Below are 26,488 nucleotides of genomic sequence, written 5' to 3'. Positions count from 1 at the left end.
GACTTAAAAAGAAAGCAACACGTGGTCCAGCGGCTGGACACACCAGGATCAAGGACCTCCAGTGAAAACCCCAATCCCTGCTGCCCTGCAGCCTGGCCCGATCTGCTTTGTTCTGCTCCAGGAGGTGGCTAGTCTCAACAGGCTGTCTGTCATAGCCAAGCTCACTTTTCTGTCGGCTCAGAACCTCTCTGTCACACTGTGGCTACCTTTCTTACTGCGGTGGATTTCATCAACAAGTGCGAGCCATAAACCCAGGGAGCAGGATCAGTGTGGGGAGGATGGTTGGACAGTTTGTAGGTGAGAGAGTAAGACTGGAGCACAAGGTGAGGCAGGCTGAGCACAGGGCTGGTTTCCCGCAGGAAGGCAGGAAGGCTGGCATGCCCAGCTCTTCCAGGGGAAGGGGCATTCTATGAGAGCAGGACAGACTTTCACTTTGAAATGTGTCCCCAGTAGCTAGTATGGTGCCTGGAGCATGGCAGGAAAGGGACAAAATGTTAGGAAGGAACTCCTACTAAGAAGCGAGGCTTCACGAAGCACCTGGGCCCGGACCTCGACTGTCCTTGGCAAATGTGGGTTACAGCGGCGGCGTTACCCTGACGTGAACAAGCTGGACTCCCGGGAGGAGAGCAGGAGACAGGATAGTGAGGGAGTGTGGCACTGAATGGGAATGAAGTGGTGAAGGCCTAGACTAGAGAGGAAGCGGGGAACAGGGAGGTGGGAGGCCTCGGCAGATCACGGCGGAGGGTTGAAGAGGGACGAGAAGGGCCCTTGTGCTTGGGCTCTGAGAAGGTGGTTTGTCCCTTGTTTGTATTTTTTCTCCTAGAAATTATCCCCCTCCCCCACTTTCTTCTTTTCTTTGTAAATCTCAGTGACTCAAATGCCCAGGACAGTTTTCCTTCAGACCCCGGTTCTGTCAAAGAGCATGCTTACTGTCTCCATCCTTTCAGTAATGCCTTCTACTGAAAGAAAATGCCTGGTCCTAAGCTGGTGCTTTTGGGGTCCAGAAGGGAGGGCGGCGAGAGGGCTGACTGAAACCCCGGAGACAGAGACTGGCAGGACATCGGGATCAAGAGTTCCCAACTACACCTAACAGTCTGTGCTACAAACTTCTTTACCTCAGGCTGAGTTGTAGCTCAGTGGTACGGTGCTTGCCTAGCATGGGCACAGACTCCCCAGGATGATGAGAAGAAAGAATATCATCAATGACCAGGGCTGTGCGGGTCTGCCACTCACATTCTAGCCATCAATAAACGCAGGGATCAATCAAACACGTGGGGGAAGAGATGGATGGAAAACTGGGCATGATGAACCAACAGGAAAGAAACATCTAGCTTGCTCAATGGTGTCCCTAGAAGAGCCAGCAAGAGTCCAAGTCAGAAGTGTCAGGGTCAAACAAGCCCAGAGAGCCCTGTACCAAGTGCCCAGTCACACATAGGACTGATAATTCAAGGGAGAGAAGAAAATTAGCACCGGGAAGGAATAAAGCAGATGACACACAATCCCTGCCCTGTTTTGCACTCATAAAGAGCAAAGCTATTTGCTGGGCGTGATGGCCCCACCTGCAGCCTCAGCACTTGAGAGGCTAAGGCCAGCCTGGGTAACAGAGAATTTTAGGCTATAGGCTAGCCTGGGCTACATAGTAAGAGCCTGACTCAAAAAACAAAGCATAACAAAATTAAAATGAAAATAGCTGGGTATGGTGGTACACACCTTTAACCTCAGCATTCAGGAGGCAAAGACAGGTAAATCTCTGAGTCTGGGGCCAGTCTGGTCTACATATCAGGGTTTAGGCCAGTCAGAGCTACCTAGTCTCAATTCAATCCATCAATCAATCAATCCAGCAAAACCAACTTTTGTATAGTCCGGGCTCTATACCATGACAATTGTCTAAGTTGTAAAACAAAAAGGAACAAACCAATAAGAGCGGTTAGTGTTACCTGAAGAATCTGGTCTCCGGCAAGGAGTCTTCCATCTCTGGCGATGACCCCATCCCGGTAGACTTCCTGGATGACAATATTGATCAGTGGTGTCTCATTGCCGCCCACGATGCTGATTCCTAACTGGATGTATGGGTTAGAGCGGTGGATCTCAATGGTGGTGATCTCCCCTTCTGGTAAACTGAGTGGCTGTTGCACAGCTGCCAAGTGAAACAAGAACAGTGTATGTTCAGATTCTCTCCGGCTCGGGCCCTAAAGGTGAACAATGACAGACCTAAAAAACACTGTTAAAACTAGCCACACTCTCTTCTTCCACAGGTGCTCCGTAACCATCAATAAAAAATTGCTATGTACTAGGTCACCAGGGAGCACACATTAACAGAAAGCCACCGTGCTCTCAGAGATGAGATGCCACGGCCATGAACCAAGCACAGATCGTGCAAGGCCGCAGAAAGAAAACTCTGGTCTGGGGGGAGCCGAGAGGAGCTGAGGAAGGCCACAGCTGCACTGAGCCCTAAGGGGTGAAAACATCGCAGATGTGTCAGGAACTGTATGAACACGGAGGGTGACTTGTGGTTTCTAAGAGAAAATGAGGTCTACCAGTAAATGGACCGCCACCTTGGCCTTTGTGTGCTTCTGAGCACGTGTGCCCAGAACAAGGGTGTGGATGTCTCGGATGATGCATTCTCAGTCACACTGGAGCTGTCTGAGCTGTCATCTTTCAGGGCTCAGATTTTTTTTTTTTTTTTAAAAAGCGTTCTCACGTTACAAACACCAACTTTACTTAACACAGAGTGTTTGGGAACGGTGACTACTTGAGTTGTTGCGTTTGTGGTTTGCTGTCGATTCAGGCACGTTTCTGCAGTGGGGAAGGAGGGAGGGAGGATCGTCTTCCTCCAGGTTAAGACTCCTTTCTTTCCAGACTGCAGCCAGCTAGAGCTGCACGGTACAAAGGGTGGACGGTGTGGCATGCAAACCGAACTCCAGTGCAACCATTTAAACAGACGTCAGAGGAGTGGAGGAAAGGCAAGGGAGACAAAAAGACAGCAGGGGTGAGCTGCACGTACAGTCAGCCGTAGCACTCTCCTCGAAGGCAGGGTTGTCCAGGCCGGGCTCCTCAGGCCACACAGGAAGAGAGGCAGGTGTCAAGTTTCGCTCTGCAGGCACAGTGCCCAAGCAGTCCGTTTCTGGGGGGCAGGTGCCAGGAGGATCTAGTACAGTGGATCCAGTTTCACCTTCAATCTGTGTCTGAGTTTGGCTGGTTTTCCTTCTCTCTAGATCAACTCTCCGGTGACGGGCTCCAGGACACCTACAAACAGCAGGTGATTTTCAGATGGTTTGGAAAGGAAAAGCTGGGTGGGACGGAGGGTGAGGGTGTGTTTAATTAACAGTGTACATCCTAACTGCACGGCAACTGCTCATGCGCCAAAAGAGCCCAAGGCTGCCACAATGCAGCTCCTAATCTCTGTCCAGACTAAATCCTCACTACTTTACCTGGCAGGCAGACTCAGGAAAGACATGAAGACAGAGTCAGTCAAAACCCAATACTTGTAGACACTAGTCACCTGGAAACACCCCAAGAGTCATGGCTGGCTCTATGAAAGAATGAGTGTGAAATCTGCACCAACAGCGCTTTTTACAGGCCAGATGTCTCAGCTAGGGGTGGCGATCTGCAGGCTTCATCATGTGACTGTGCCACTGGGCCTCTCCACACTCGGCAGACAAGTAGACACAGGAAGCTTGACAACTGGCAGCAAGGCCCAGCCAATCTGCCTTTGTTAACTAACACAGGGAACGAAATGGATCGCCTCGCCTGTAAAATGAGAACCCTAAGATAGGCTACGTGAGCTCAAAGAACTGCTATCCCGCTTTATCTAAGCGAATTCCGGGTAGAGGTGCGTTTAAACTCAAGACCAACGACTCAAACAAAGCTCCCCTTGCTGGCCTTCTGGGAAGCAGGCCAGAGCACATGCACACGCCTCTCGCCTGATGCTCTGACTGGACACGGCAACAAGTGGATGCAGAAGGGAAGACCAGGGAAGGGCCACAGACACACCAGACCACACACTGGAGGTCACAGTCTGGCCTTCAATGACAACATTTAAAAACTCCAACATTTGCACCACCACAAATGTTAAAATGGAAAGTTGCCCAAGCCATAAAGCAGGACATTTCCCCCAGAAATAAACACTTTTTTTTTTTTTAAACTTCCAACTCGGCTTTCAAGTTTTGAAAAAGATAATCATGGAGGCACGGCTTGCTTTCTCTTAGTTCTTGTTCCCTACACCCTGTGATGGAGGGACACAGCTGAGTCTCCGTTCTGCACAGGTGCACAATACTCCAGGGACTACTGAAAACACCTGGCAAATATTTTTGACAACGAGACCAAGGAACACAAGACTTCTGTCAAAGATGTGGATTCACTGGCGACACATTTGAAAGCTACCTTGAAGTGTCGTGACCGAAAAGCTGGGCTCAGATTCGAGCTCCTTCAACTCAAGGGCTGACGAATGTGATCGCAGTGGATTAGAAAGCTTCTCCCCACAGAGGCGGCAAGAGTGAGGAGGAGCCTACAGAAGGGGGAAGACATCTTCACCAAGAACACGTAAGATAGGTGATTCCTATTTAGAATACACGAGTAACTGCAAAAATTAAAGAGCAAACTCTTAAATCATCGAAGAATAAATGGGCTGACGAAAATAATAGGTAGTTCCCACAGGACAAACACAAATGGCCATTAGTACTCAAAACAGTGTTGAGCACCCTCATGGAACACGGGATTCCTTCTCACCTAACTGGAAATGGCTTCCACCAAGAAAACAAGTGGGGACACTGGGAAGGGGGTGGAGAAAGAGGGGCTTTTCATTTGCTGCTTCTGAGAATGCAAATTTGTGCAGTCACAGTGGGGGTCGGTATTGCGGTGCCTCAAACAAAACAAAACAACACACACACACACACACAAACCAACAAAAACAAAAAGTGAAAAACAGAACCCAGATATACCCCTCTTTTTTTTTTTTTTTTTTTGGTTTTTCGAGACGGGGTTTCTCTGTAGCTTTGGAGCCTGTCCTGGAACTAGCTCTTGTAGACCAGGCTGGCCTTGAACTCAGAGAGCTCCGCCTGCCTCTGCCTCCCGAGTGCTGGGATTAAAGACCTGTGCCACCACTGCCTGGCCAGATACAACCCTCTTGATACACACCCAAAAGACACATCCATGCTTATTGCTGTATTATTCACAGTAGCTATGACACAGAACCAGCCTAGACATCCATCAATGATGAATAAAGGAAATGGTATGTACAAATAATGAAATTTTATTCAGACATAAAACATTGAAATCATGACATCTGCAGGAAAATAGATGGAACTAAGATCATAATGTGAAATAAGCCGTATGCAGAGAGACAAACTCAGTCCATTTTCTCTTCCATGTAGAATCCCGTGTACATATAGGTCACGACAGTAAAAAGAGGCCATGAGAAGGTAGCCAGAGATCTTAGGGGAGGGGAAGGAAGGAAGGGCACGTAAGGGAATACATGTGGCATGAGAGCAGGACTACTTGGCAGGAAGGGGTACAACAGGAGAGGGAAGCCAGGAAGGGCAGGCCTGGAGGGATATGAATAAGAACAAAACACAATAACATACCATTATATTTTCTTCTGTTTATGACTACTCAAGTATGGAAATGCCATGAGAAACCCACTACTCTATATGATAACTTAAAACATCTTTTTAAAGCCAGGAATGATGGATGCCTTTAATCCAGGTACACAGGAGACAGAGGAAGGGAGATCTCTGAATTCAAGGCCAGCCTGGTCTACATAGTGAGACTCTAATCTCAAAGAGAAAAATAAAAAAGATTTAATTTCCAAAATACACGTCACACGCAAGCACCCACACGGGTAATAGCTAGTCTTCAATGGCAGTGCATGCCTTTAGTCCCACACTCAGAAGGCCAACCTGGTCTACATGAACAGAGTTAGCCAAGCTAAGAGTCGTACAAGGAAAACAACACCTATCCTATAGCTATTAAATACAATAAAAATTAATTTTAAAATGGAAAAGTTAAGCTTGCTAGAGGGAAGAGGCAAGCATGCTCACATTTCTGATGGGACAGCAAACGTTTAACAACAGGAAGCCACCCACAGAACAGGAAAGACTAAAATGGTATCACGTAAAAACATGGGAAAATAACTTCGTTTGGCCAGCGTCAGGGGAGGAAGTCTATAGATAGAAGCTTTGGGAACACCCACACTAACAGGATGGGCCATAGCTCAGGAGACCACGACAGAGCCACCATGCAGGAGACTGTGAGCGGAAGACAGCAAAGTAATCAAGGCAGAAAAGAGGGCCCACAAAGAAAAAGTCAACATGAGACAAGTGCTCCAAAGGGACAAACGACAGACTCAGTGGCTTGGGGTGTGGCACAGAGGCAGAGCTTTTGTCTAGCATGGCTGAGGTCCTAGTTTCAATCCAAGGGACACAATCTTGCAAAACACAAGGATCAAAAAGTGTCAGTCTGATTTGACAATCAGGAGGGAGTGCCACAGAAAGAGGGGGCAGCAGCTCAGAACTGCTTGGCTAACACAAGCGTTTCTGTCACAGCCAAAAACAACTCAGGGAGGAGAGGGCTTATTTCCCCTTTCAGCTTAGAGTCCATCACCGAAGGAAGTCAGGGCAGGACACTGGAGGCAGGAACTGAAGCAGAGGCCATGGAGAAACATTCGCTCTCCACGGCTTGCTCAATTTGCCTTTTATACAATCCAGGGCCCACCTGCCCAGGGGTGGCACTGCCCACATCAATCCTTAATCAAGAAAACGCTGCACAGACTTGCCTAAAGAGCAGCCTGATGGAGGCAGTTCCTCAAGAGAGAGGGTCTCTCTTCCCATGTACCCTCAGCTTGTATGAAGCTGGTAAAACACTAGCCAGCATAACTAGCACAACAACCACATCCTCCAAAAAATAAGCACTGAACATTACAGATACAAGGGGAGAGCTTAAGTTAGGGCAGCTTGATCAAATCCTGGGTGTGTGAGGAGGAGGAGGGGCTGCTAATGGGCTTCAGACTCCTTTCCAGTTGTTGTAATGTTCTAGAATCTGGATGACACGCAGCACTGGGAATACACAAAAGAGGCGCTGAAGCATACACTTTACAGAGGTGAATTTCACATGCGAAATGCACAGCAAAGCTGTTAAAAGCCCAAGGGGCGAGCAGCTCAGAGCAGGCTCACAACCACAGCCTGGTCAGAGCCATCCTCCCTTGCTACACAGTACGGAAGCACAAGGAGGCCGCACACGGGTAGTCCCTGTGTAACACCGTGATGTCCACCAACTCCTGCATCCTCACAACTGCTCTATTAGTTCACGGGACACTGAAAACTCAGCTAAGCCAACATCACAAAAGCAACTGAATGGCAGAGATACAGTCCAAGCACACTCAGATCAGATTTCAAAGGCTTGCAGCTTTTTTTCTCAACAGCAATACTAAGTTTATTTGTGTGGAATTCTTTTTAAGTCCTTTAAAAACAAACTGAGTTTGTTCTACTAACAAGTACTTCAAAACACCATCATGGAATATTAGGGCTAAACAGACCTAAGGGATCATCAAAAAGCCAAGATGGGTGTGGTGGCATGTGCTTATAATCACAGCATTAAGAGGTGCAGGCAGGGGGATCAAGAGTCCAAGACTATCCTCGCTGTACTTAGCTCAAGGCTGGTAGGTTATGGGAGACCTCCTTTCAACACACGCAGGAAGCAAGCAAGCACTGAGGCTGAGGCAGGCAGCTCTCTGAGTTCAAGGCCAGCCTGGTCTAGAAAGGGAATTCCAGGCTAGTCAGAGTCTCCCTCTTTGGAGATCCTGTTTCCAAAGAAACAAACAGGAGAGAAAGCCAAGCTAGTTCTGGAATGAGAAAGCTTTGGTAAAGGGCTTGCCTTATGAGAGGGAAGATGTGAGTTAGATCCCAGAACCCATATTATAACAAAATGGGTGTGGTAGTGCACTTTCATAACCCCAGTGCTGGGAATAGCAAGCCAGGAAGCCAGGAAGCCAGGCAGCTTTCTGGAGTTTGCTGGCCAGTGAGAAACTCTGCCACAAAATCGAGCAAACAAAATAAAACAAACAAACAAAGAAAAACAAACAAACAAACAAACAAAAAAACAAGTGGCCAGTGCCCTGGGTGGTGAGCCAAGGCTGTCCTCTGTCTGGCTCTACACACACACACACACACACACACACACACACACACACACACACACGCACACAAACCAAAACAAGAGCACCCCAAACCTCCAAGACACAGGTGTGGAGAAGGTCATCCGAGCAGAGTCAGGTGTGGGAGAGGGTCAACCCAGCTAATTAGTAGCTGAGGCAAGAGGATGTTTAAGTCCCAGGCTAAAGCTGGCTTTGGTAACACAACAAAACCTCTCTGTATCATTGGAGATGGAGCACTCAACAATAATGCAGACACCAACTAGCATTAGAGGGGATAACCTAGTGAAGGCAGGAAACTAGTATAGAGGGCTTAAAACAGTAAGAAAAACCAATCGGCTAGAAATGCATGCTGCATTGAATTAGATCAGGAGATATATGAGCAGAGCTTTGAGGCAGTAGTGGGTAGGAGCAGTGCAGTCAGCCAAAGGCTGAGGGCTGCCCTTCCTCGGGGACTTCAAATGCACAGGTCTACCTCAACCCCTGATTAAAATAAAACCAAAGGGCTCATTTAGCAGAAAAGAGCCAAAACAGAGGGATTTTCCTTTCCTATAGGTTATGCATCTGCTTCATTATTTTAGCTCTCTGAAGAAATCACATGTAAAGTAACTTGTTTTATGCTACAGAAACACCATTCCCTGCTATGAGGTGCACAGGGGCATTAGGAGGCACAGTGTGGCAGAAGGCCCTATGAAGTATCAGCAGTATCAGTAGCAATGGTCGTGAGATGGTAAAGGGATACTTGTTAAGGTCCGTGCTATTCCAGGTCCTTCATGAATATGAAATAGTGTGAGTGGCTTAGAATGTAATAAAGACAGATAACACAAACAAATCAATGTGACAGATAGCAAAAATGGCATAGTAAGGGTGTCTGAAGTCTCCCCTCCATAAAAGCAATGAGAAGACTGGAGAAATCATCAGAACCAACTACATTTGAATTCTGGAAACAAGGCAAAAGGTGATAGCGGTCAAGAAAGCATTTATTTAAGAAAGGTGGCTGGTGGGCTGGGGAGATGGCTCAGCTGGTAAAGTGCTTGAGCCAGGCAAACCTGAAGATCTGAGTTCAGATCCCCACAGCCTAATAAAAGCCCAGCACTGGGGGAGTGTCTGTAATCCTAGAAAGGACGCGCGCGCGCGCGCGTGTGTGTGTGTGTGTGTGTGTGTGTGTGTGTGTGTGAGTCATCAGAAACGTGCAAGCTTGGCCTTCACCAGAGTGGACAAAGAGAGGACCCTGTCTGAAAGAAGGTCAGGGGTGAGTACTACCGCCTGAGGCTATCCTCTGAGCTCTGTGTGCGCGTGCACTCTTTCTCTCAAGGTGCCTGACTCCCAGGAAGAAGGAAAGGCTCCGGACATGATTAGCCTTGCTACTAGCCCTAGCTCCACAGCTGCCTGCCACACAGGGAGGCTGTAGGCCTTCGGTAGCAATCGAGAGCAATGACCAGCAGGTCACAGCACCTTCAACAGCCCTATGCTCAGAGAAATGTCATTCGTGGGCCTGTCGGTTTCCTAGAAGACTCCCCTGTACCGCTGCCCACCAGACCAACTCAGCACTGGCCCAGTAAAAACAGCCCAGGCATCTCATAGTAGCTTTTTGTTTTGTTTTGTTTTGTTTTGTTTTTGTTTTTTAAGACAGGGTTTTTATGTAATTTTGGAGCCTGTCCTAGACCAGGCTGGCCTCAAACTCACAGAGATCCTCCTGCCTCTGAGGGCTGGGATTAAAGGCATGCGCCACTACTGCCCAGCTGCTTTTGTTAAAAAATAAAACCCCAAGCTGGTGGTGGTGGTGCACACCTTTAATCTTAGCACTGAGAGGCAGAGGCAGGCAAATCTCTGAGTTCAAGGCCAGCCTGGTCTACAGAGTGAGTTCCAGGATAGCTGGGGTTACACAGAGAAACCCTGTCTTGAAAAATAAAACAACCCTCCCCCAAAAACCCCCAAAACTTCTGTCTCGATTGCAGGGGTGGGGGACAGCTTGGTGGCATAGACCTCTAATACTTAGGAGGTTGAGATCACAAGTTCAAGGCTGGTTAGGGTTACAGAGTAAGTTCAAAGCCAGCATGGGCAAATAATTACTCTTGTCCTCAAAATCAAAAACAAAACACGCTAGAGATAAACAGCTCACTGGCAGAGTGTTCAGCTAGCCTATCAGGCCCTAGGTTTAATTCACAGTACTTATATAAAATAAAGCTAGGCATGGTGGTCCATGCCTATAATTCCAGCACTTGGAGACTAAATCAGGTCTGGGGATTTCACACCAGCCTGTGGTACACAGTAGGAGCCTGCCACAAAAAGCCTGAAACTCACTGAGTTGACACACTACAATTCGTAAGTGCTCGACACAAAATGAAGAGCCAGAGAAACAAGTGAGGCCCACGCACAGGAAAAGACGGAATGGAGGGAAATAGACAGAAGGAAGCCCCATTACTGGACAAAGAGGCAATGACTTAAATTTGTAACATCCAAGAACTAAAGGAAACTGCGTCTGAGCGACTGAAGGCGAACAGGAGAATACACCTCACCAACAATAATCAATAAACATGTAGTGTGACAGAGAAACCCCAGAGTTAAAAAGCGCGATGAATGAAATGGGAAATTCAGTGAGCTCGATAGCCCAGACAGCAGGCGGCACACTCAAGAGACAGGCTGCTTGACATTATCCAGGCTGAGGCCTTCTTAGCTTTCCAGTGGGGCTTTCTTTTCTTCCTAAAAGGCTGGAGCAAAGAAAACCAGTTCTGAACCTCGTCTTAAACCAGCGCCCAAGTGCACAACTTATTTGCCCCCAAATAAGCATGACCACTCGTTTTGGATATTAGGTGTGGGAGATAGGAGAGAGTAGGAGGGGGAAATGCTTTATAGATGATGCTGATGGCAAAATTTCACAACTGCTTGATCATATTTAGTATAACACAAAAGAATCCAACACTAGTTCTGAGACAAGAAGCCGACTAAAGGTCACATGCGAGTACTTTGAATGCTAACTTAAGAAGAAAATAAAACATGTATTACAGAGAAGAAGGAAGAGGAGAAGAAACTATTCATGCAGTTGGGCTTGACCAAGGTTAGCACATTCAAAAGTCTCTGATGGGTCGCTCAGATGCCTGCTGTGATGGAGACACAGAATATACAGCCATGTTATGTGCTTTTCCAAGTCTCTAATAATCCTACCTTCTCTTGGCTCCCTGTGTTAGACAATATAGCTTGGGTTCAAGCAATTTCTCTGTAAATCTCCACACTTCAAGTTTTAAATACTTCAGTGCAGGAAATGAAACCATGGCCTTGTACACGCTGAGCAAGACTGTTACTACTGGGCCTCGCCCCCAGCTCTCTGCCAACAAAACATGATGTTCTCAATCCCCATGCCTCAGTTTCTCATGATTCAGTTATTTCTAACGAATGAGATTCCTTTATAACACTGTTATCCTAGAACAGAATACATACATCCAGTCTGGTGCCTATGGAATGCTGAATGCTCCCTCCAGCAGAGCAGTGAACAGACTCCAGGGTAGAGTAATGTGGTATACATACACAAGATAACAGAGTTTTTAAGCCTAACCATATATTAACTAGCTCTAAATCGTCATGCACTGGGAGATGAAAGGACTGGATTAATCTTTAGTTCCATGATTTGGTGTGTCATTCTACATGAGACCTGTGTTTCATCAGGATCCAGTATGATGTGCAATGCACATGACTAATGCTGGTTAGAGTCAATACAAGACAAGCCATTTGAACTAATATTTGAAACAAATCCATGTATTTCTGACGCTTCAAGTGAGTCTGCAGACATGCGCTGTTATTTGTGTGCTCGTGTGTGTGAGTGAGTGTATTATTATGTGTGGGTGTCCATGAGGAGGTCGGAGAACAGCCTGAAGGAGTCGGCTCTCTCTTTCTACCCTGTGGATTTCAGGGGTCAAACTCAAATCGTCAGGCTGGGTGGTAAGTGCCTTTATTCAATGAGCTATGGCACCAACTCAGGTTTATATAGTTTATTTTGGAGGTCATTTCTTACTAAAATCAAATTATAGGACTCACCAACTAGTTATACAAATAAATTACTTAACATTTTAAACAAATGTTTATCAGAGCAAAAATCACCCCTAAATATTTACTTTTCTAATTGCTAGTTCTTATTCAGTCAAACCTCTCAACACAGAATCTTTGAGAGCTCAGCAAACTGAAACAGTCAACACATTTCTATACTTTCCCCGATAAAATTGCCATTTTCACTGGCTGTGAGTTGGTGTTCTATGAGGGGTGTATTTAACCCTTCACCACTCTTTTCGCTGTTTGTTTTGTTTGAAACAGGCACAGTTACTATCTAGACCAGGCCGGCCTGGAACTCACAGAGGTCTGCCTGCCAAAGTCACGTGCAACCTCAAATGCCTTCCACCACTCTTAGACTGACTCCCATGCACCAACCATGCACAGTGTTGCAATACGAATCTTCCTGTACAATTTTTCCTTAGGAAAATAAGCCAGAGAAAAGAATGTTTCATTTAGTTTCTTTTTTTAATGCCAAACTCCCTTACTCCCTTGTAAAAGGAATCTAGTATTATCACCTGTCACCCATTTGAGCTTAAATTGCATGGTATGATGAAGAAAATATTACTAAGTGGTACTTGTACACTGTGGCTTTCACACTCATGCTTGAGATGTATTATTAAGTACGGACCAATGCAACTTATTATTTATCGCATCTCTCACTTGATTTGGTTCATGTATTCACTGGTGCTTTATTTTTTACTGCTGTGAATTTTTGGAGACAGGGTCTCACCATGTAGCCCAGCCAGAACTCAAACTCTCAATCCCCCTGCCTCTGCATCTCATGCTGGGATTACAGGCACGAGGCACCCTTCCTGAGCCGTGTGTCTGACTGTCTGTTGTAGCCACGCTTCTGTAACCCTTCCTTAGTGCCCTGTCTGCTCTGTTGTGCTTACCGGTTCTTAAGATGTGCCCCCAGGTCGCAGCGCTGCATCACATCCTGGCACACAGAAGCAAAGGGACACAGAACCAGTAACTTGTCCAGAAGTTTATGGACCAGGATGCTAGATTTCTTACACAGCTTGAAGTGAAGTCTCTTGCGGTCCAGTGGGCAGAAATCCTTCTCTTGCAGGAAGTTTCTGAGGCACTTGTGGCAGAACGTGTGTCCACAGGGTGTGTCGAGCGGCTGCAGCAGGGGCTGAAGGCAAATGTGGCAGACAAGGTCGTCGTCCACTTCACCCTGGTAGTTGTATAAGTGGTTTTCTCTTGCCCAGTGCTGCTGGCCACACTCAAAGCACAGGGGGTCTAGGGAGGAGGACGAGGAGGCCTGCTCCACAGGCACCATCTCATCATTGGTTGTTCCCATCTTGGATCAGCAGAGTCAGCAGGCTCATGGGTCCAACTCCTGGGAGTTCGCCTGTGACTAAAGCCAAGTACAAACAAACAAAAGTAATTAGTATTAATTAAGGTAGGTAAAAAAGGATCAATAAAATAGTAGACAAGTTTTCAGCAAAAAAAAATTTATAGGATACAAAACAGTGATAAAAATAATAAAGGAAATTAATTTGCCAGTTGGGTGAGAATGATTCACTCTGCCAAGATGTGGGCAAGGAGAGAACTTGTGAGCCAAAGTGAAGGCAGCGTGTGCTACCCAGAACAACATGAGAACAGCCGACTTCTTCCTCTGACTGGAGTTCCCCTACACCTACACCCCACTGTCCAGCGGGAAGGCTAATTAATCAATTACACTGCCTTGCTCCACTGATTAGATCCCCCCTCCAAACCTCCGCACCTCACTGTCCACTGGGAATCTCAAGTCTAACTAATCAATTATGCCGCCTTCTCCACTGAATGGAGGCCCCCTGCACCCACTGCCCACTGGGAATCTCAATCCCCCAGCGCACCAACAGCGCGGCTTTGTCATCTCACTACCACCACCTTGTTCTGAGCGGATCCCTTTACAGACTTTAATAAAAGCCGTGTTTCTTAAATGCAGTCAAGGCTAATTCTGTTCGTCAACTAAAAAAAAAAAAAAAAAAAAAAAAAAAAAAAAAAAAACTTTGCTCCACATTATGGGAAAAATACATTTCAAAACACATAGAATTTGAATAGTCTCCCTACGCAAAATAAAGGGAAAGTCACATCCCGCAGCACATAAAAATAACGTCTGTGCAAGCTCTCTAAATACTTATTCCAAAGGAAAGAATGCTACAATTCAATTAAACAGAGGAAAGGTTATAAATTAGATCTGTTTTGGTCATGTTTAACGGAGCAGCTGTGTGTGCAGACTCTCAACACCCTCCACCTGGAGGTGAGGCTCCAAGAGGATGCTGCCCTTCTGAAGCTTCTGTTTTTACTGTTAAGGCACCAGGGGTTAAAAATGCAACTCCAAAGGCAAAGGTCCTCTGCCTCTCTTCTGCAGATACTGGCTGAGCCTCCAATGTGTGCTGAGCAGTGAACACTCAGGCAGGGAGGATAGTTATGAAAACCCATCATTAAAATTGCACGTGATGAAGACTTAAAGTCAAGCACAGGATAGGCTAAGAATGCAAGGGAGAAGGAGAAACTGGCATTTAACTCTGTTTTGCTTTGTGGAAATATTTCAAAAGGATAAAACAAAACAACCCCCCCCATACTTCTGTGTTGTGACAGAATACATCAGTCAGAGCAGGGATGTGGGTGTGGGATAAGGGCATCTCAGGAGAGAAGCACACCATACAAGGCAGAGAGGCAAGGGGGCACACGGCACAGTCAGGAAACAGAAGCAGGAAAACATGTCTTGGAAATCTAAGCCTGAGAGCCCCTTACCAAGAACAGAAGGAGCAGTGCCACATGGACTATGGGGTCTGTGCTAGTGTTTGCTATTTTAAGAAACGTTTATCTATTTAGTGTGAACATAAATGTGTGTATGTGTGTATACATGTAAATCACACAAATGTGTACATGTAGAGATCAAAGAACAATTTGTGGGAATCAGTTTTTTGTTTGTTTGGTTTATTTTGTTTTTTTTGGGGGGAGGGGGGGAACAGGGTTTCTCTGTGTAGCTCTGGCTGTCCTGGAACTCACTCTGTAGACTAGGCGGGCCTCGAACTCACAGAGATCCACCTGCCTCTGCCTCCTAAGTGCTGGGCTAAAGGTGTGCACCACCACCACCCAGCTGGGAGTCAGTTTTCAACCATGTGGAACCTGGGGATTGAACTCAGGTTTCCAAGCTTGGAGACAGATCCCTTCACCCGCTGAGCCATCTTGCTAGCCCCGAAACTGCTATTTTATGCAGAGTACTCATTTTAAAACAACATAAAGTTGGGCAGAGTAGCACACACTCCTCATCACACCACTTGGGAGATGGAGGCAAGTTCAAAGCTGGCTTGGACGACATCAGACGACTGTATGTCAAATACACCTACATTAACCAACAAAAGCAAACACCAGCATTCTAAGAGATTTAACAAGAATGGCCGTGGATTGGGAGACAGATTCAGTCAGGTCAGCTTGATCCAACCTCAGATAAATCGTTTCTCCCCGAAAACCAGTAAAATAATAGTACTCGTGCCCCCCTCCTTCCGTACTGAGATCAAGACAGCAAATTCTTCCTGAGGGAGCTCCTGAGTCTTGTTCTTTATCCTCTGAATACGGCAGCTATTCTGTCAGTGCAGGAGGCATAAGAAGGAAAACAATACCACTAACTCAGAATTCCTACAGCCTCTTGTTTCCACCTACTCTGCAAGAAAATTCACATATCTTTTGCTCTTCTTTCATGTGATAGTGCTTATTCTAATTTTTCTTTTCCTCAAGAAAATATATGGTACTGCTAGCCTCCCACATAATGACTAAGAAAACACTTATCTTAAGACTATTATGTTTAGCTGTTCCCTGTGTCTCTAAATATCTTCAGTTCCTTATTTTCATTTTATCACAAAATCTTTTCATGGGAAAATTAAGCATAATAACAACTACGTTACCTCCACCCACGAAACTTGTCTTTGCTGCCACAGAATAAACACTCACTCAAAACTGAACTTGGCACAACCAGTTAGGAGCACAGAGCCTGAGTGGGCCTGGGGGAAGGGGTCAAGCCCTTGCTGGACACTGACCAGACTCCCTGACAGTGGTGGCAATGGGCCCGTATAAAGAACAGTGAGCACTGGACGCACTCCTTACGCATGAGCTATGAATACGATAGAACGGCAGGACCAGGCTGTCATTTGCTCTAACAACTAACAATTAACAATTACTAAGAGAAGAAACCCCAATTCTTTCTCACTTCCAACTGGTGGATGCTGAACGAAGTGATCTCAGCAAGAGAAGTGTGACATGAGGTGAGCTTTGAGCAAAGGAAGGTGGCCTGGCCCCACTTTCCAATCCCTGTTGCTCTCTAGTCTGCCAGCCCAGCGGGTCCATTCCCTGCTCTGTGTGGCGTCCACTATGAGCCTTACACACTCAGAGCCCAGTCACTGTCTCAGTGTCCGTCCCTTAAAGGCCCCGACCGGGGAGCATGGTCTCAGCATGATGGTGTTGGCCGTTCTGGTCACTGAGGACACACCCTGGAGAGAGTAGAACACAACCCTCACAGATGCCTGGCTAGTTCCCACAAAAGTGAGTGGGTCCAAACAAGCCTGGTCCAGAATTTCTCTGGCTTCTCATGTCACCAACTTCCTGTCCTTTCTCTGCTGTTCTGTAACTAGGGCCAACAGACAAGGATGCTGCTCTTGAACCTTTCCTGCCTTATAAAGTAGTCAGCTTCAGGTGTTTTGTTATGACAGAAAACAGACTTAAGATAGTTTTTATCTGTTATGTCTGCTACAGAGAACACAGCTCAGCTCATGTGGAATGAAGGGCTGGGGATGCAGCAACGGTTCAGAGCTTTTCTGCTCTTGCAGAGTACCTGGGTTCTGACCTCGCCACCCACGTGGTGGCTCACAGCCATCTGAACTCCAGGGGCTCTGATTCCCTCTTCTGACTTCTGCAGGCACTGCACACACATGGTGCACATACATAAGTGCTGGCAAACATCAGTGCTCCCGATTATGTCACATGGGAAACATCTGTAGTCCCTTTGACTCACCAAGGCCCAGCAACGGAGAAAACCCTCTCCTCTCCTCCTCCTTTCTTCTCACCATGCCCTCCCTGTGGAGGCTCCTCTCTGGAACCCCGCCAGCTCTTGGTGTGACTCCTTCCCCATCAGCTCTTCACACACCTTCATCCTAACAACTTCTGTGTGGGGCATTTGCTTATGTATCTCATCCCTTACTGGAAGGGAAGGGCGGTGTCTTTCTTTTCTTTTCTTTCTTTCTTTCTTTTTGGTAAACTTCACTAAATTTGGGGACAATTTCAAACATTCTGGTTACTCTCTGTCCTACCCTCTTTATCTCCCTCCCATTTCTGTAACCGCCCCCCCCCACTAGTCCTTTTCCCACACCCACGTCTTTTTGCTTCACTTTGTGACCCACTGCGTTTAACCAGAGTCATTTGTGTTTAGAACTGTCCACTGGAGCCTGGGTGGCTCATCAGTGAGCACACAGTTAAAGGCACCGCACCTCCTGCAGACTCTGTCGTAGCCAACAGCTCTGTAGGGAGGGGTGGAGACCCAGGAACCCCTCCCCAGTGGCCCCATCTTGTGCAGCCCATTGCAGAAGCCACAGTGCTGGGAAATCCTGACCACACTGGATGTGCCCTGCAGCAGAGCACTTCACAGCCCTTCTCCCTTTCCCTCTCCTCCTCAGCAATGTCCCCTGAGGCTTTGAGAGGGGGTGGCATAAATGTCCCATGTAGAGAAGAGCACTCAGCTGTCTCTTATTCTGGGCACCTGCAGACCTGTGTCTCTGCGCTGACTGGCACTCAGTGCCAAGCACCAGTTTGTGACTGTAAACACAAACAACAGCAGTTCCGCTTCCCATTTCCTCTTCTTGGCACACTAAGCACTGAAAGGAGACTCAGGCGAGCCTGGAGTCTGTGATTCTACAGGAGGAAACTGCGGCTCCACCGAGCAATGACCATGCTGGAGTGAGCCTGCAATTTACAGACAAAGAACAAATAATGTTGCTCCTTCATCATCTCAAAGGCTAAGAAAAATGCTCTTCATGATGCCAGCACAAAGCATCCTTACAGTCCACACCGCAGGTCAGCTTTGACAGCTGCCTTTCATGAGGCAGTGCTTGTGAAATTGACCTCAAAATCCCTTTAGCCACTCTGGAAGTTGTGGAATGAAAACGGTGTATGAAAGCAAAGCGGATCCAAACAAAACCTCACAACTACCATAGGACACAACACCTACATCCCTGAACATCATCTCAGAGAAGAGAAAACACTCGCTTCCCACAGAAACCAGCACAGGAATGTCAAAGAGCAGATGATAGGGCATCACAGACCCTTCAATAACTGACCAGCTGAGCAAACCGTGACACACTTGTACCATAAACTACTATTCAGCAAAAAAAGGCACGGATGCAACCCACCAAATCTCCAGATTTAAGAGTGTGACTGGGGCTGATATTAAAAAGTTACATTCAGCTGGGGCGGGGTGGTGGCACACACCTTTAATCCCAGCACTTAGGAGGTGGAGGCACATGGATCTCTGTGAGTTTGAGGCCAGCCTGGTCTACAGAACAAGTTCCAGAAAAGCTAGATCCACACAGGGAAACCCCATCTAAAAACAAAAAACAAAACAAAACAAAACAAAACAAAAAAGCACATCAAAACAACAAGAAATTGCATTAAGAACACTTGTTCTTGCAGAAGGCCTGGGTTCAGGTCCCAGCACCTACATGGCAGCTCACAATTGTCTCCAACTCCAGTTCCAGGGAATCCAATACCATCTCTCACCTCCCTGGGCTCCTGCACACAAACTCATACAGGTTCATTGTAAACACGTATTTTTTTAAAGTTGTATTTTAAATAAATAAGGTAAAAAAAAATTCAGTCTATATGAGTCCATAACATTCCCGAGATGACAAAATTCAAATAAAACTAGCTCAATGGCTGCTGAGGTTTGAAGGTGGGGAGAAGGGAGCATGAAGGGTCTTGTGGGGGTGGACATGGTCTGTATCTTGTTAACACCCATCCTGGGTGGACTCCTGAACTGTTGGTCTGTAAACAGCAATCACAGGGGAAGTGAGCTCTGTGCCATCTCTTCTTACAACAACACGTGAACCTACATGTGCCTGAAGGAGAAAGCTGTTCAACGCATCACTGAAGACCCCAAACATCCACGTCCACTGTACTGGTAGCTCAAACTGAAACATTCATGTGTTTATAAACCAGTAAGTCCATCACTCACCTTTCTGTGAACCTTTTTTTGCCTTCTCCGAAAATTACAAATCATCATATTAAAAATAAAATAAAAATGTGTAGTTATAGTTCTGAGCTACCTTGTGCTACACCATGAGATCCTGTCTCAAATAAACGTTATTGCGGTGATGAGACACCATGACCATGGGAACTTAGAGAAGAAGGGGTTTAATGGGGTGACAGTTGAGAGGGTGAGTCCATGATTATTATGACAAGGAGCACAACTGCTGACTGGCAGGCATGGTGCTGGAGCAGTAGCTTAGAGTTTACATTCTTATCAACAATTAGGAGGGGGAGAGAGAGAGCGAGAGAGCGAGAGAGCGAGAGAGAGCGAGAGAGAGCGAGAGAGAGAGGGGGGGGAAATTAACTGGGACTAGGACAGGCTTTTGAAACCTCAAAGCCTACCCCCAGTTACATGCTTCCTCTAACAAGCCATTTCCTAATCCTTATCAAGACAGTTCTACAAACTGGGAAGCAAGCATTCAAATGTATGAGCCTACCTGGGCCAGTCTCATTCAAACCATTAAATTCTCCTCTCTGGCCCCCATAGGCTTGCAGCCATATCATAATGCAAAAATGCACTTAATCCAACTCCAAAAATCCTCATAATCTTTCAGTTTAAAATTCCAAAGTTCAAAGTCTCTTCTGAGGTTCAAGGCGATCTCTCTTAACTGCAATCCCCTATAAAATTAAAAAAGCAAATTACATACTTTCATTCAACATACAATAGTGAAGAATACACATTCCAAAAGGGAGGAATGGAAACATGGTAAGGAAATATTGGAACAAAGCAGGACTGAAACCCAGCAGGGCAAACTCCAAATCCTGCTCTGTGTTTGATGTGGAAGGGCTTACTTAGCTGGCCCTGCCTGCCAGCCTTGCTGACCAACACACTCCCCTCTCTGGGTTCCACTTCCTTTGCAACCTTGCATTTCTGCAGTTCTGGGAGCCTCGCCTCTGTTTCTGTTTCTCCGGTTTCCAGCCCGTTATGAGATCACACATGCTGGACACTTGGAAGAAGTAGGCAAGGTGTTAGGAAAGGGGTTCGACCTTGCCTGGGAACGGGAGGGTGGATGATGGGTGCGGATACCGCGGCTCTTCTTTCACAAGAATGAAAACTGAAAAGAGCAGCTGTTGGGATAAGCCCTGCCTGCTATAGGTCAGATCTTAAAATGTCCCCGAAAGGCCCATGTAGTGGGCCTCAGCGTGGCGCTAGAGGAAGATGCAGGGCCTTTACAAGGTAGGGTCTAGTGGTGCCCTCTGTCACGGAACTCCCACCCCTTTACCCAGAGTGACACTCGGACAGAAGTCTAACTTTGAAATTGTGTCAATAGAATGGAGCAACTGCCACAGGCATTTGCATGGTAACAGTGAACTCAACGCGCTGATGGAGGAGGCCTTCCTGGAACACCAGGGCCTCTTTCTACCTGAAGAAGCCTTTGGATCACTGGCTACATAAAAATACTTAGCACGTTATATGGGAGCTTCAGATAGCTTCTACTTTTAATCAACCTTTATCCTAACACACAGGACTAGGACTAGGAAGCCATCAACAGTGAGTTCCGACAAGCCCACATTTACAGTTTTCTCATGGACACAAAACTCATCTCCTGTCCCCTTTCAGCAAGTATCTGAAAAATCATTTAGACCTATTCTTAAGTTGCTGCTTGCCATTAGATGTATCCCTATTTACTAATCTACAAAGTTAGTTAAGCTAAACAAAGGTGCTAGACACGCTGAAATGGAAGCCAGCTCTAGGCCAGCTGGGTCGCCAGGCCAGTGCATAGCATGTTCTTTCATTCATTATGTTCATCAAGTGTCCACTGTGTGGTACCCTAGAGTGCTGGTACCCTTGAGCGCTGGCTTCCTGTCTTTAAACATCAGCTGTGCCCAGTTAGTGATCATACTCACAGACACACTCCACAGCAATTTAAACTGTTTTTATTTTACTTATCACCATGATGTGTGTGTGTGTGTGTGTGTGTGTGTGCACGCAGATGCACTTGGGTCACAAGGAATATATGGAGGCCAGAGGAACTTTGAGAATCTGTCTTTCCTTCCACCTTTGGATCTGGGTTTTGCACTCAAGAGCTACTGAGCCATCTTACCAGCCCATTCCATAGCAATTTAATCTGGAAACTCCTATCATTTTATCTATTTTTAAAGGATTGTATTTATTATTTTGTGTGTCTCAGGTTTTTGTCTGCGTGTCATTTTTTTATGTATGCAACATGTGTGAGGCCAGGAGAGGGCTTTGGCTCCCTTTGAACTGGAGTTACAGATGGCTCTTAATCACCTCGTGGGTGCTGGGAAGCGGATCTGTCTGGGTCCTCTGCAAAAGTACCAAGTGCTCTTAACCACTGAACTATCTCTCCAGCTTCATTTGTGTATCTTTTTAAAAAAGATTTACTTGGAGCCGAAGTTCAAACTCAGTTATATATCGAGTTTGAAGCCAGTCTTCTACATATTAGATCTTATCTTTAAAACGCAAAAAAAGATCTCTGTGGAAAGAACTCCATTGCAGAACAGCCTACAGCGCATGGCTCCTTCCCAGGGCACGCCTTGTCAGCCTGCTGAATAGTGGCATTCCTAACGTCTCGGGGAATGCCACAGCCTTACCAGCACCACACACAGACAAACAGTGGGGATGGGAGAGGGAGCTATGGCATCTGGTACCTTGGTTCCATTACTATTATCAGCCGAGGTGATACACAGGTATTTAAATGTTGCTTCAAATACACTCAAAGGCAAGGGCTCAGATTTTAATCAAATGGTTGCCTATTTTCTTTTAACAGATGAAAGCTTTCAAATGTTTTATTCCTAGAAGAAATCCTTTTAAAATTATCCTCAAGGGACCGATAAATTTCTTTCAAAGCTTTTCTTAATTTCTACCTTCTATAATTTTGGGTCAAAATTACCTAAGGCAAGAAAGGTCATCAACAAAGCACTGATTGAGTTTGAGTCCTAGTTCAGAATCCAGCCCTGTCACTCACCAGCCACTGATGCCACTACAATACCTGCAAACCTCGGCCTCTCCCTGGGAAGCAGAGATAGCATCCTACCAGAACAGCGAGTAACTTCTCACTGTCACTAAGTATCTTAAGATGAAGTTGACTCCAAGTTCCTGAAGGGAGAGGATGATGGAGTGCTAGGCAGATGTGCTGCCCCACTAGACTGGTGACCAGGAGGCTCACCTGGGCCTCCCCAGCTCCTTCCCGCCTTTACCTGTATAGGAGCCACTGATCTATCTAGAGGACTGTCACTCACAAATCCGAATGACGCTAGAAACGTGCTGCCCGCACGCATTCCTTTCATTCTGGCCCCAGAGGAGCACAGTTGTCTTTACTGCTGCCACTGTTGTACTCACCACAGACCCACTCTAAGTCCAGTCTGTATAGGGCTTTTGTTTCTTTCTTGTGCTTGCTCTATTGTCACTAAACATCTGACCTGAAAATCCCTATCTTCCCAGGAAAGAGCCGCATACTAAAGGAATGGTGGGGGTATAGTATTACTTTCACAGCAGTGAGAGACTACAACCTGTAAACAAAGAGAATTTTCTCAGCCGGGTGTAGTCGTGCACACCTTTAATACCTGCACTTGGGAGGTGGAACAGGTGGATCTCCAAGAGTTCAAGGCTTATCTGGTCTACATAATGATTTCCAGCCAAAACTACATACATAGTGAGACCCTGTCTTGAAAATAACCAGTAATAGTAATTAATAAGAATAAGAATAAATGAAACAAATAATTTTCTCTCCTGCTTCCAGTTAAGGTGCTCTGTAGAATATGCAGCTGCATCGGTCTCAAAACACAATCTCAACACAAGTGATGATTGACTGTAACAGAATAAACAGATGGGTTTCCATGGCAGAATTTACCAGACAACCTCACATTTTCCACAGAAAGTACCAGAGCTACAGGGGAACAAACTTGCCCCAACACACACAAAGGAATCAGCAGGAAGGTGCTTCTCTGCAATCAGAACCACACAAGGAAACACATGAGGTGGAACTAAACCCATCAAGATGGGCTCATGGTGGCAATGTCAGTAATAATTAAAGTCACATTAAGACTTCATTACCCTAACTATGGGCAAGATCTAAACTGAAATGACACAGTTTTCCAGGCGAATCAAAGGCACTGATAATTAAAAGAACAGACCTACACTATTCAGTTTTTCCAGGTATAGCTTAATGTAGATGGAAATTATTAGACCAAACTGGCTTTGGGCCAGATATCAAAGGCATCACTGTGATTACTCACAGTAAACAGCTCAGGCCAGGGACCCAAAGCCTAGCATTTACTCTGAATAATTCGCATATGCCACCAGAGGGCCTGCGGATGAGAAGAGTGAGCAGTGGGAGTGGCAGCTCTAGTGCTGGGGCAGAAAATCCTCACCATGCCACAGTTCAGCATCCATGCAGACACACCACAGGTACATCATCCTTTCAAAACACACGTGACTAATGTGTATTGATGGGAAATGCAACATTTTGCTGTCAGGCCAGAAATACAAAGAGGCTGTCTGCATCCGTAATTATATTAATTTCTCAATTTTCAGAACCCAATCAAAACTCTTGGTTTTATGCTATTATTTCACAAATGACTACACCAATTTACTTTTCTGACAGTTCTAGGTAACTTTTCACAACCAAAATATATTCAAAAGCAAAATATTTGTCTGTCGCTCCTGCTTTCCGCCCTCCCTCCCTGCCCTCCTCCCACTCACTCAGGATTTACGAAGACGCCCTAGTCTGTGGTGGTGGTGGACACCAGCAGTGCCAGCACTGGAAGGCTCGGGAAGGACTAAGTTCAAGGCTAGTTTAAGCTGGAAAGCAAGACCTGCCTCAAAAGCCCCTCCCCCACCAAACCAACCCAGACTCTCTGGGGGCTTCTGGTCCAGTACTGACAAACATTTAAAAAACCAAAACACTCCAGACGTTGTGATGTTTACATTTGGGTGGAGATAAATAAAATATACGTTTTGCCATTTTTTTTCAGTGCTGGATATAGATAGAGCCAGGGCCTCAGGCACACATGATCTTCCCATTGAACTGCATCTCTAGCTGCAAAGTAAAGCATTCCAGAACACACAGAAGCAAGGAAAACAGAATCCTAGAAAGGCAGAGAGTTTTGAACTGTAAAACAATGAACAAATCAAAACAAGCTGCCAGATAGTTTCATGGGATCTGCCACTTATGAATGTGTATGGGTGTTTTACCTGCACATATGTCTGTGCACTGCGTGTATTGGTGAGGGCAGAAGAGGGTACTGGATTCCCTGGAACTGGAGTTACAAACTAGGGAGCTGTCATGTTGAACCTGGGTCCTCTGCAAGGGTAGTCAGTGCTCTTAAGCCATCTCTCTAGACCCAGAAAAATACAAACATCAACATAAAAGCAACCAGGATTGAAACATTTTGGAAAAGAACACATGCCTCACAGGAATGAGAATTGTATTATTCTCCAGAGCAATGTTCTCAACCTTCCTAACACTGCAACCTTTACTACACTTCCTCATGCGGAGCTGACCCCCAGCCATAAAACTGTTTTCCTTGCTACTTCATCACCTCAGTCTGTAATTTTGCTACTGTTATGAATCAGTAAATATCTGACATGGAGGATATCTGACATGTGACCCCTGTGCAAAGGTTGTCCCACGTCTCAAAAGGGTCACAACCCACAGTTTGAGAACCACTAATCTAGAGGGTAGTTTGTGTGATGTTAACCCTGTTTACTTTAGCCTGGTTATTTGAGGTTTTTGCATGTTTTGTTTTTAGTTTATCCACAGAAAGTAATTGGACAGCATTCAAAAAAAAAAAAAAAAAACCCAGTAAGTAACTCAAGAACCAAAATAGTGGGGGTCTAATAAAGTCAGCAGAATTGAGGAGAGAAGTGGGGGGGGACGGGGGTTGGGGAATTCATCTTCTGTTCACGTTATGACATTCATGACCAAAGTCATGTGGTGGCTTGTAGGGAACCTTTTGGAGACTCTTACATGCAGGTCTAACATTCCAGAAATATTTGGGGTGAAATCAAGGTGGCAGAAGGGTAACCCTGAGGAAGAACACTTTCATTTTTGAAGTTGTTAATACATGAACTTTCTTTAGATGACCAGAAAAAAGAAGCTGAAGAAAGCTGAGATAAATGACAGCTAGCCAGGGAGATGGGATAGGAGACAAGGGTGCTAGGAGGCCCCTAAGGATATACAGAGATGTAAGTAACAAAGCTTTATTTTGGGGGGAGAAGTATGGTTTGCTGTGGTGGGCTAGAGGCCGTCATGTCTTATAGTCTCATTTCTTCCCACACATGCAGTCTCTCAAAGACTGCTCTCTGCCCTAGTCCCTCTCTACTGAGTCTCTTGAACTGACTCCAGGAGCTGTGGCTTTCACCACACCATTAAAACTCTGTGTCAAGGTCAGTGAATTCCATGTTGCTAAATCCATTGCTTAATTCTCAGTCCTAATCTTATTTAACTGGCCTTGTCTGCAAGATTTGACACAACTGATTATGTCCTCCCACAAGAAGCGCCTGTGTCTGATCTCTCCTAATTCCTCTCGGCCACAGTGGCTGCTCTTCCCTGGCTTCCTCTTCCCCTCCAAGGCCTTCTAACTGGGAAATTCCAACACGGGACACTGGACCACAACTCACATTCTCTCCTTTCAGGAACTTTTCTAGACTAATGATCACCCATGCAGCTGGGGCAGCCCCCTCCTAGATTCCAGTCATTCTCCGTTGGCTCTCCTCCGAACTGGACCTGTAGACTTAACTGTCTAGCCAGTGTCTCCCAGAGGTTGTATGGGAACTTCGATTCCTGCATCTAAACCCGAGCTTCCCCTTAAATATGCTCTATCAAACTTCTGTCTGTGTCTCAATTTCTACCTTCCCAGCTGTGTAGGCCAAAAATCTTGGAGTCACCCTTAACCTTTCTCCTGCCATTGGCAACGATCAGCAGCAGCAGCAAATCATGCTGAATTTGCCTTCAAAAGAGATTTGAAATCAAGTTATTTCTCATTGTTTCAGCTCTGTCCACTATGGCTCAGTCTACCTCGTCTCATGCTTGGAATACTTCAGGA

General features: G+C 46.1%; 1 protein-coding gene across 7 annotated transcripts in view; it reads right to left on the bottom strand.

Moving 5' to 3' along the window:
• Nucleotides 1-26,488, bottom strand: part of Lnx2 (ligand of numb-protein X 2) — a 61,047-nt gene that overhangs the window by 12,185 nt on the left and 22,374 nt on the right. For 4 of the 7 annotated variants that reach the window (XM_038344757.1, XM_038344759.1, XM_038344754.1 and 1 more), the window contains exons 2-4: nt 13,084-13,550; nt 3,005-3,246; nt 1,938-2,137 (exon numbers count right to left, since the gene is read on the bottom strand). In XM_038344757.1, coding sequence (XP_038200685.1) covers nt 1,938-2,137; nt 3,005-3,246; nt 13,084-13,493 — 852 coding nt within the window. In that variant the 5' untranslated portion in view covers nt 13,494-13,550. Of the gene's footprint in view, nt 1-1,937; nt 2,138-3,004; nt 3,247-13,083; nt 13,551-19,914; nt 20,096-26,488 lie in introns of all 7 variants that reach the window. The other 3 variants (XM_038344756.1, XM_038344758.1, XM_038344755.1) reach the window with 1 other exon arrangement.

The sequence above is a fragment of the Arvicola amphibius genome, chromosome 10, assembly GCF_903992535.2.
Source record: "Arvicola amphibius chromosome 10, mArvAmp1.2, whole genome shotgun sequence".
In the NCBI taxonomy this organism is placed as follows: Eukaryota; Metazoa; Chordata; class Mammalia; order Rodentia; family Cricetidae; genus Arvicola; species Arvicola amphibius.
The sequence above is the reverse complement of the archived record's forward strand: the minus strand, read 5'-3'. Positions and strand labels throughout refer to the sequence as shown.